The 11,838-nt window shown below is 39.0% G+C and overlaps 1 protein-coding gene across 1 annotated transcript in view; it reads left to right on the top strand.

The window, feature by feature from the left end:
* Positions 1 to 1,374: 1,374 nt before the first annotated feature.
* Positions 1,375 to 11,838, top strand: part of atp6v1ba (ATPase, H+ transporting, lysosomal, V1 subunit B, member a) — a 34,936-nt gene continuing 24,472 nt past the window's right edge. Inside the window, exon 1 of the mRNA XM_023430587.2 lies at positions 1,375 to 1,560. Within this exon, the coding sequence (XP_023286355.1) occupies positions 1,452 to 1,560 (109 nt within the window). The 5' untranslated portion in view covers positions 1,375 to 1,451. The remainder of the gene's footprint in view (positions 1,561 to 11,838) is intronic.

Below are 11,838 nucleotides of genomic sequence, written 5' to 3'. Positions count from 1 at the left end.
AACAGAGTCGGGACATATTGACTGATCTGCTGCTTAGAGTTTCTCTTCTGAAAATAATTTCCAATAAGTTCTGCTTCTTTTTCCTGTCTGTGCTAAGCCACTCTCCTTGAAACTCAACGGCCCCTGCAGGAGATTTCCAGAGCAAACCAAAGTGGAGAGCATGGAATGATGTGACAGCCATTATAATAAATCAATCAATCAATCAATCAGAATACTTTATTGATCCGAAGGGGGAAATTAGGTTACGTTATAGTTGTTCCCTCAGGAATGGAAGTGTAACAGCAAAGAATAGAGAATATGGAATAATATTATAAAGATAAACATAAAAAGACAAAAATAAAATGTAATTGTCCTTATACTATGATATATGACCACTAAAGATATAAGAAAAAGGTGATAGTTAATATAAATATAAATATAGCAGTATATGGTGTAATTGCACAGTTGAAATTTGCACTTGTCTGAAACAACAGTGGAATAATTGCACTTTGTATTGCACCGAGAATAGAAGTATTGAAATATTGCACTTGTTTGTACTGTTATGTCAGAATTGAACAGTAAGGATAGTATTATAAGTATAAATAATTAGGGTTAGGGTCAGATGAGATGTGTGGAAAAAACATGTGATTAGTGAAATGTTACCTTGAGTTTATAGTTAACACTGACACCACGTTCATCTGCGGCATTATCTCTTTTCCACACAGTGCAGTATTAGACTAATATGGCATTTGCATGGTGTGGGTGATGGTTGGTGTTACTTCTTATCTATCACAGATACTGGACAACTACAGCATGTTTGAAGTGTCATTAGGTGTGCCATGGAGGGCATTTTGATAAGTCACAGCAGGAAAATCACAGGTATTAAAAACAATAATGATTCAAATAATTTTAGCTGCTTCAGTTTAGTTGTTTACTTGGGCACATGACTGGAATGGAGTCATTGCTAAGGTTAGGATTAGTTAACACCTGTGCTTTTCTTACCATGACAAAATCTCAAAATGTCTGGTGTGAAAAGGCCTATTTAGATCTCAACTGAAGAAAATACAATAAGAAACAAATTAATAACATGTCATATCTAACCAAATATTCACTTCTCAAAAGTCCCAGACAGGAAAAACTAACATAGACTAGTTTCTGCATGTCATAAACAAAACCAGCTTACAGCTTTTGATACTATTTAGCAACCTATAGGTGAGTGCTTATTCTTCTATCTGCTTTTATATTTACTATGATTTGTCAATGTATTATGATTTAAAATTATGCCAAAAGCTCTTCTGAACCCCATTTTGCGTGTATGTACAGTGCTCCTCGCTCGGGTCCATCCCTCGCCATAACACATCCGGTTCCTCAGAGTCATATGACCAGCGCTGTGCTGTCATATCTGTTATTCTGCGTCAGTTAGCAAAGCACCTCGACCAACGTTACCTCGGGTTTTCCTCCTTTATCCGGCGATGGCAACACTTGTGGCAAACAGGGCGATGGACGTCAACGGCTTGGCAGCTGCTGCGAGGACACACAGTCAGGCTGTGTCAAGAAATTACATCTCTCAGCCCAGGCTAAGTATGTAACGTTAACAAGCTGTTGGATATAGCTGCAGCTATAGCTAGTGGCTAACAAGGTTGTTGTGCTGCGTTCAAGGACAAATGAACGGTGGGGAATGCGGCAATATTTGTCAGAGTATATAGTTAATCTCATTTTAAAGGGAAAACTGTGTTGCCAGAATGTTATTATTGTCGCACTTGAGTTGGAAAATACGTATTAGGAACTTATAAGGGAAGATATAGGTCAGTAACACTCTGTGTTGACATGCACGGTCCAAGATCAGGGACCTTCATCCAGCTAGATGAGATTGATGTAATCAGCGTCATGAATTCTGTGAATATTTTATTTCCAGCAATACTTAAATTCCACTGCGGTTAGAATTAGTTTACAAATTCATGTAAGATGTTGGTTGAGTTGGAACTTGTAGATGAAGAAAGTACAAATCTTGCATCCTGGCTTTCGATACAATGATTGTTATTCCCATTAAAAATGAACGCAGCATACGGGGGCAGCAAGCTGCTAGCTACCTAACAATCCATGAAACTACATATCAAACGGGAGTTAGTGTTATAATTTAGTCATACAATTGACACCACCATTTGTTCTACATGTATTTTTTAAACTACTTACAATCGCATCTATCGCGTCAAACAGCAAACCAGCTAAGCTAGCAGGCTAAGTAGCTATAGCTAATAGTGACAAGTCCTAAGTAGAATCGTAGTCAACCATTTTAGCTACACGTAACTTGAATTGTATTCTGATGTTTTACCAAGAATACTATGAATACCAGTCATATTTTAATTTCATATCTGAACAAATACACCATTGTCACTTCTGTTATGAGTGCGTACAAGCTCAGGGTTTCTACAATCCGACACGTAAATGTCACAAGCCTAATGGATTGGTTAGCACAGCAGCTAACAGTTAGCTGATTCTGGTGGTAGCCTCACGAATGAATGAGACACATTGCAAGTGTTGTTTTTCGATGTGCTGAGCTGAGATTTAAACATCTAACATTAGCGCTACTGCATCTGAAGCGTAATGTTACTGCGAGTGTGTTCTGTAATAAACGGCCAGTTTCGACATTTTGGCAGCTTCAGCATGTTGAAGAACATCCTGGTGACAGATGGATGATCTCTCATGTGACTGGGTCACATGAGCGGTGCAGTCATGAGACATGAGAACCTGCAGTTTCTTGGCTAGTGGAAAGACAGATGGGTTTTTTTTGTAATTTATAGCTACAATTGTTTACACAATTTAGCAAAGCTTACACATGAAATATTACAGAAATACAAAAATACACCGTTTTATTTTAGTCATTTTATGCTGTAAAATGACAAGTTGCTTCAAAGGTAATTCAAAGGTTAATTTGTGCTGACAAGAACAGAACTATAAGGAAATCATCAAAATCAACATTTCTTTTCATAAGTCATATTTCATAATGATACAGTATGGTGTATTCATCTGTCTGAAGTTTTACTGGTTTAACTAAATAACTGTAACACTGAAAATAGTTTTGCCGTGTTATAGTTTACACCTAAATATTCTGAAAACATTAAAACATTAATATTTTTTTTAAATTATTAGTAAATCTGTTCAGTATTATTTGATTAATTGTTTGGTCCTTAAAGTGCCAGCTAAACTGTGGAAATGGACATCACAATTTCATAAAGGCCAAGTAAATGTTTTCAAATGTCTTGTTTTGACGAACCAACAGTCCAAAGCTCAGATATTTAATATCACATAACAGAAGTTTAAGAATGTCTGCAAATATTCACATTTGAAAAGCCAGAAACCAACCATTGCATTTTTTTAATTTTTTTCTGAAAAAATGCATGAGTCAGTCATTGCCAGAATTTCTGCTGATTCATTTTCTGTGCGTCAGCTGATCTATTCATTCCTATTTATCTAAGTATATTAAGTAAATGAGCCAAATTTTGTTACAGGGAAATAAAATTGGTTAAAAAATGCTGTGAAAATGTTTTTGTTTACCACAGGAATTATAGGCATTTGTGGCTACCCGTCTGAATACAGCTTAAAACAGACTGTTAATTAACTCTTTACGTGGAAACCAGAAGTCTTAATTTTTAGTTTTTGCTGGCTCTATTTTATGTATCATCTGCTTTGTATTAATGATTTCCTTTTTGATTTGTTTTTTTTTTTTAACTTAAATTTTAATTTAAAGTCCTAATGTATCTGGTTTTAAGCTCAAATTGAATGGAGTTGGTTAATCATTAGTCTGCATGGTTTAAACCAAGCATTGTAGTAGCCCATGATGATCAGAATGCTGGTTCAGCTTTATTTCCTCTGGCCTGATAAGTATGGATTATAGGAGAGAGATGGTACTCGTGCTCTAAGTGTTTTATCTGGGCAGATAATCACCATTGTATTTTAACTGAACAGTCGTCATTCCTTTCAAACTTAACTGGAATTTGATCAAACTTGACGTGTTTTGATTAGTTCATTGAATGCTGTGGGTTTTGATGATTTCAGAGTTTTAGATAAGTGTCCTGCTTTGGCAATGATTAAACAGTATTCTGTAAAGAAAAGGTACAAATAATTGTTCCATTGTTTCCCCACTTAAATAAAACAAAGGCATGATTTATCTAGTCTAATCTACCTCGGTGACCACAGTGATTAGTTGTGTTCATGCAGTGGCCGTATTGTTAATGTTTTGGCCGTGTTGATTACATGGTTTGAATCAACACAGGGACATTCTGGTGTTGTTTGGCACATTGCTCCCCTGAGCTTGATGTTGAGCCTTTGCTGTGACTTTGATTATGCTGTTGAACCTTGTTGAAGCCATGAAGCCAGGAGGGGATGGCTTTTCCTTTGTGTGTGTGTGTGTGTGTGTGTGTGTGTGTGTGTGTGTGTCAGAGAGGCAAGTATGGACTAAAAGCCTTTTAGCAAACTGGAAGGGAATGACTTAATGGAGCTTGGGCCATCTGAGAGCTAAGCAGAGAGCATGCAACATGTGTTAAAACCCTTATCCTAAAAACATCTAACCATCCTACTTCTGAAATTTTCTAATTTTCTTGTAGCAGAATGGCTTGACTTTTTTCTCTCATCAAACACATTACCAAACATCGACAGTCCATTCTTATGAGGAGGTAGCAATTCAGAGCCAAATGATAATCCCAAGTAACTCTGAGGAAACTTTTTTCATGCTCCTCTAATACCGCATGTGTTGCATTTACAGTATGTGTCGCATGTTTTAAGCCCCTGCTGATGGTTAGCGGAGGTGTTTTTGCTTTAATGTCTCTTATACTCCTTTTATATAGGACAGACGATCACAGAGCCCAAATCTGCAGGTGGAGTTTTATTGGTTTAAGTGAAAAATCCACCAAGACCAGCTAACATCAGGCTTTTGTCGGCAATGGAAAAGGGTTCAATCAGTATTCACACCTGGGTCAAATGACTGCAGTAGACACAGGTATTTATAGGCTCCAGCTCTGAATGGCATTGATGTAAACACAACACCCGGGTGAACATGTTAATTTTCACCCCTTTTCCTGCTGTAGTGTCTCTCACATCACAGACACTGTAGACACACCTTTCACCTGTCAAGCAAGGTGCTGTTTAACCGGAAACACCACAGCTACACCTCTCTCTGAGAGCGAGCTGTAGCCCTGAAATAAGTTTTAAAAACACACAATCACAGATCAAAGTGTCTCACACAGAGGCTCTGACACTCTTACAGACTGTGTCTGTGTGTGTGCTCTGTAAGTGCATGTGATGACATCATTCCTTGCAGTTGTGTGTGTCCTCAATCCAAATAGAAAGACAAACTTGACTGGCAGTGGAAAAGGAGTCAATCGGCTTTTATTAGCAGGTTTACCCTCATTTAAGAAACTTGCTTATACCTGATAATGTTGGTGGAAAAAGGGTATTAGTGTCCACATCTTGGCCCATAGAATGAAGGTGTGGGAATGGGAGGAAGCATAACTGGCAAAATGGAAAGCACCCATTGTAAATTCAGTATATTGTATATTTCCACAGCACTAATTTCATCAGTCTGCTGAAAGACATTAAATGTGAGACAGAGAATTAGACAGAGTTGTTAATTAGCGAAGAAAATTTGTGTTTCTTTAAGGGATGGAGAGAAATGTACATACAATACCATACTGAATTTCTCAAGACAGCAAATAAACATGGAGGGAGTTTTGAATTAGCATTGATTGTGGAACAGGTGAATTTACCTGTCTGTTATATGCGCCTACTAGATAAAGTCTTTGAGAATTTAAGGTACACCATGATTTTCTGTCATTTAGAATCATGTAACTACCTTCTGCGCCATTATGACTTGAACCTCAGCATTGTTCACATTTGAGTTAGGTTAGTATAGCACCTTTTTAAATTTGGAAGATTCACTACAGTCAAACAAAGAAGCACCAGAATTGATGCAGCAGAGACTGATATCCTACATTTTAGTAAAAATGCTATAATGCAGCTTGATAGCTTCTTTAATTAAACTCCACACGACTGGTTAGGAACTAAGCCATTCTAGTTTAAATTTGTGTTTTCTCAAAGCCCAAACCAAGATGATCACATCACTGTGACATAATCAGGTATTTTCTGAGACATGACAGAGGTCCTTCAGGGCCATGGATTACATTATACAACTGTTTTCATTTGCCAAGTAGTATTTGGAGGACAAGAAAACTAATCTTCATGTGTAAAATCTGTAAAATGCCCCTGAGGGTGGTGTAATAACCAAATCAAGGGGAGAAATTTGTCATGGTCAAATGAACAGTCCTTAGTGTCCCAGCTAGAGCTGGGTATCCAACTTTGATACTTTTATGGACTTGAATTGGTTTGATACTATCAAGGATCAAAAAAAGCCTCGTCAGCCATCCATATTTCAATTTTCAGCCGTTTATGCAGGGTCACATCGTGGAGGCAGCAGGTCTAGCAAGGCTGTCCAGACATCTCTCTCACCAGCAATGTTTTTCAGCTCCTCCTGGTGGATCCAGAGACATTCCTAAACCAGATAAGATATATCATCTCTGGTCTATGGAGGATTTCCTGTTTATCCTCAGCTGCTGTTGAGAAGTCCACCTTCTACTCTTTTTAAAAACTGATCCATCACTGGCAAGCAATGAATCTTTGGGCTGCTTAAGATCCGCCCGTTGAATTTTTAATTGCCCAGGAAACCAAGGACACATTTGAGCCGTCAAAATGGGACAGCCTTGTCACATCGCTGTGACGCAGTTGGTCTTCACATGCAGCTTTCGACGGGGGCGGCCCCTGAATTGAGACATAGCTAATGTCATGACTGGATTTATTAGAGGCAGGACGTCTCCTTTATCATACGATCTGACATCAACACATGACAAATGGCCTCAGAATCAGCCATGTCTATGTCAGGTTGAAGCAACTATAACGTCAGTGTGGAGTGTAGGAAATCACAGAGTTGCCAGGCGTCAAGCAGTCTATAAGATCAGGATAATGAGATGGTTTTTCAGTACTTTATTGACTTGACAAAGCTCTAAGAGAGGCAACTATTGAAAAGCCACTCAGAGACAGAGCAGGGAAATAAACAAATAAAGACATTTCTCATCAGACCAAGTCTTTTCTTTTAAGAGGCCTTTGTCTCTCTCATGTCAAATGTGACAAAAGCTATTAGCCCAAGAAATGGCTGGTCTTTGTTTTAGTAGTGCATTCTGTCATTTAGTGCTATGAAAAGACATGGAGCAAGGCACTATACTTCTTTGTACAGATTTAATTAATTGTAATAATATAGTCACAGTAAACAAATGTCTCATCTGTCACTATGAAAGTCATTTCTATAAAATCAATGTTATTTTTGTAACAGTTCTATAATCCACATTCTAATTAGGCTTAAGCAGCTACTTTGTCAGTAGAAAAAAAGACTGTGCCGTGGGCGTTTGCCATTCTTTTCATGAAAGAACATTAAAATGTGGGCTAAGGATTTGACACCATTTCTGTCTGTTGCATGAACAGAAACTCATCCTTGTGAGTGTCTCACTTCTTCTATCTTGCTGACCGTCTATCCTTCATTTCCTGACATTCTTCTTCTTCTTAAGAGTTTTTGAGTCAGTTTAGAGAAGTAAATGTATTTTCAAATACAGGAAATTCCCCATTCCACTGCTTAACTTCTACCAAACGTTGGAATAACCGCGTGACACTGTGTCAGTGGTTTAGCCTTTTTATATACTGATGTATAATATTTCATGATAGATTTTGTCCTATTTATTTCTTAAATTATTGTTCTTGATTTTAATTTGAATATTTTATCCACTGAATCAGACACAGAAGGATGTTCTGCTGCACTGTACTGGAGATAATGAATCTTATAGTTGAAGATAAAGTTTGCACTTCTATTCTGACCTGTTACCCTTTTTTGTATGCTCTGTTCAATCTCATCTCAAAAACTATGTAATTATAGTTTAAGATTTTAGTTTTTATAATTGTAATATATGTAACTTGTCATTTCCACAGTCAGTTAACTTTCTGAGTATGTGCTATAGTTTTCAAGATGCGTCATAGTGCAAAAAATTAACCATGGACATATTTAAGTATCTGTCTTCTAGTAAATGGGAAGCAGTGTGGTCTTTTCTTTAGCATCTCAACATACTGCTGATGGTCAGGACCAAGTGTAAGAATTCAGTAGAAATGGCCGGCATCAATTTCAGTTGACAGTGAAGCTGTGGTGGCGCTTTCTAGGAATAATTGCCGTTTTTCAGGATAATTGATTGAACAGTTGTTGTTTCTGTAGACCAGCTAACAACAACATGTAGAGTTGTGTCCATCTCATCTCTGCTTGTTGCCTTTGTCTATGTTTTTCTATAGATGGCACAAAAGAAACGATGTCACCCACCTACAAACTAGCTTCAAAGGCCTAGCGGTACTACAGGATGTGTGGATCTGCAGTAGTTTTACACAACAACTTTAGCTTAGCAAAGAATTGAAACAGAATAGATAACAATGGTGCTTCAGCTGTGACAATGTTGTTTGAGTGACATGATTACTGTTGACAAATTGTGATACATATGCAACATTATGCAGAGGGCATTGCCATGGTGACGAAAATTCAGATGTGCTTGGCTGCCATGAATGAATGAATGAATGTAGCTGGAAAAGTCTCCATACTGCACCTCTTGGTCTGGTGCTCTGGTCTCTACCCAACAATACTTTTATTTTAATGTGCATTTTGTACTGAGGTTTTAGGTGATGGACTTAATACTGGGTAGGGCCTCAAGTCTTTGTGACATGGATTCCACAAGATGTTGGAAACATGCCTTTGAAATTCTGCTCCATGTTGATGTAATTGACAGCGTTGTTCCTCCAATATATTAGTCACCAGCAGACAGGCCCCACAGACAAGAGGCCCCACTCTGCTTGTGAAAATAATCCTGGGTGGAGCCGGATGATATTTATTTACCATCTGTGCAGTGAGGCAGTGAATCCTCTTCATGCAGAGTACCTGTGTACCTGTAGGGTCAAAAGCCCGTCTCATTTTGTAGGAGTGTCAAAACTAGGAGGGGGACTGTAAACATCTGATAACACAGATTGGTCGGTAAGAGGCATGTCATGAAATGCTTTTATTTCTTGTAAAAGCTGTTGGCCATACCGGGGGGAAGACTGTCAGCTGCTCTGTGTAGCTAGCAGGAGAGTGTTTAAGCGCATGTTTAAAGAGCGCTGATATTTTGTCCTGACTTTCAGACGTTTGGGGTCAACATCTGTCCGTCTTTGGTGTTAGAGGGATTTATAATAATTGCTGGAAAATTTTTATTGCACTTAATGTAACCAGTTGTCAGTACAAACTCTCAGACTGAGCTGAAACGAAACAAGTGCACATGCACTTTGTTTTACAGGTTTTAGCATGCTAACCAGCTAGCCCTGGTCCAGCCAGACTGTTTGGTCACTTTCCAATAACGAGTCACTGTGGTGTCCGGTCGGGCCTGAAGAGGCGGCTGCTCACAGGACTGTACTCTAACCTCTTATATTTTAAACACAATGATGGATGAAGCTCTTGGCGAGCGACCTCACCACCACCAGCTCCCAGCAAGAAACCATGTTTAGCAGCACAGAAACCTTCCAAAAAGCTCTTTGTAAATACAGCATTTTCTTAGTAATCCAGACACCAACAACTTGTGCTATGCTAGAATACCACCTGGACCCCCAGGGGCACTGGGGCTTCAGGGTAGTTGCCTGCTTTGCCTGGTTGGTAAGCAGACTTGTTGAGAACTGGTTACACATAAAATCATCTGCAATGTCTCAACTGACAGGAATAACAAGATATAGTGATTTCATCATTGCGTCCAGTTTAGAATCGATCATCATATTCCTGCGTTTCCGAGAATACCTTGTGATAGATCCCTATTGATGCTGAGATGGCATGTTGACATGTGACATGTTGATGGAGCCACGTGTTGGAGTATTTTGCTTTGTACAGGCAGTGACATTGATAAATACAGACATATTCAAAGCCATGTTTTTACTTCAGTCCCTTCGTAACTGTTCCAGTCAGACTTGCTGTTCATTTCATTGCCTGTGTTTCCCCCCTCCATGATAACATTTGGACTTCTTGGCTTGAATCTTTGGTGGCTTGGTTTCATGAATATGAATCTTAAAGAATAGGAGGACCATGCCCTGTTCAGTTGTAGGTAGGGCTTGGCGATAAAACCGCAAAATTATTTTCCTCAATAGAAACATTAAAAATGTTCGATATAATTAATTTCCATGCTTATAGCACGCCGGCAAATGAATCACGAACAGCCAATCATGCTGCAGGAATAGAGGCCTGCATTGCGCAAGTTAGGATGCACGGTGAGAAGTATAAATGCATGTGATATTATTTACAGACGCACGTAGTGGCTGACGTGCTTGAAGATGGAGCTGAGTAAGCAAATAAGGCAAAAAATAAGTTCCACTGCAGAAAAAGCAGAACGCAGCTCGGAGGACAAAGATATCGTCGCCGAGAGAGGCCATTCAACTTCAGTAGTTAGGAGATGTTTTGGCTATTTACAGTCCGACAAAAAACAGAGCAGTGCGCACTGCTAAGTGTGCCGGACACACATTCCATCAAAGACAGGCAACACCACAAACCTGTTTCATCATTTCAAACAATATCACCTGTTAGAACACACAGAAAGTGAGAAATTACAGGCCCAAGCGAGTATTAGTGGACCCTCAACGAGCGCCAGGCCGGTACCCAGTGCAAATCTTCTTTATCTGTTTTATTATTATTTTTATTTCCCAGTCTGGTCGTGTTCCATGTGTGCTATATCACACTGCAGAACTTCATTTTCTATTTAATTTGAGTAAAAACGACTGAAAAAAGTTTTGATTTTAATCATGCATATTTTATCATATTTTGAATGTTTGTACCTCAGAGTTTTTTAATGTTCTGCTATTTGGAAAGTGTTTGTCATGTTCTGACTAAATAGAACAGTAAACAGTAAACCACAGTTGACTGTCTGGTTTCTTCAACTTTCACCCAGGAGCATAAATCAGCCTTTAAACCTAAAATATATAACGATGTGGCATTTATCGTGTAAATATCGATATCGACTGATATGACATTTTTTTTTAATTATAACAGTTTTGGCCATATCGCCCAGCCCTACCTGTAGGTAAACTCAGTAAAGATAAGGCTGCTTGTCGGCTTTATAAAAAGCAGCTGTAGATTTTCATCCTCCATCTTTTACACTGTACACACTCTGTGAAGGCGTCTCCTCTTGACTTGTGTGAGGAAAAACAACAATCAATAACTCTGTCAACATTCTTCTGGCAGTGTTGTATTAGACCGTTCCTATTCTTTAAGCTTCTACATCTTCAAATGAGCTGCTCTTTGATCACAGTTGTAGTTCTAAGCCCCTGCAGGTGTGCAGGGGGTAAATAATCACAGCTGGTGTAGTGGAGCTACACATGTTTGTGGACCTGTAATAGACTGTTTTATTTTGGGCTGCCACCTTTAGCCATTCACTTCAATGGAAACCTGACAGCGACAACATAGAAACAGAGGTTATAGAATGAGTCTGGGGATTGTAAGTAATTTAATCCCGCTGGTTTATGGACTGTTACATGTTTTTGGCTATGTGTATGGGGTGAGGTGAGGTGGGGGTGAGGACTGCTTGTAGGCTTGAGGCAATTAGCATTCCCATGTCCAGTGGGGCTGTGGGAATCCCTTGAAGTAGAGGCTAAGGCGTGATTGTGAGGCTGCACATCACAGCAGCCACTGCTTTGTAGCGTTCATTTATTGTCAGAATGATGATGCACCCTCATCTCCATCCCAGCTCCAGCCCCCACCTCCCTACCCCACACCACCCA

The sequence above is a fragment of the Seriola lalandi genome, unplaced genomic scaffold, assembly GCF_002814215.2.
Source record: "Seriola lalandi dorsalis isolate HSWRI2012SDOR001 ecotype SW California unplaced genomic scaffold, Sedor1 jcf7180002054907, whole genome shotgun sequence".
NCBI classification, from domain to species: Eukaryota; Metazoa; Chordata; class Actinopteri; order Carangiformes; family Carangidae; genus Seriola; species Seriola lalandi.
Note: the sequence above shows the minus strand (reverse complement) of the source record. Positions and strands in the feature narration are given on the sequence as shown.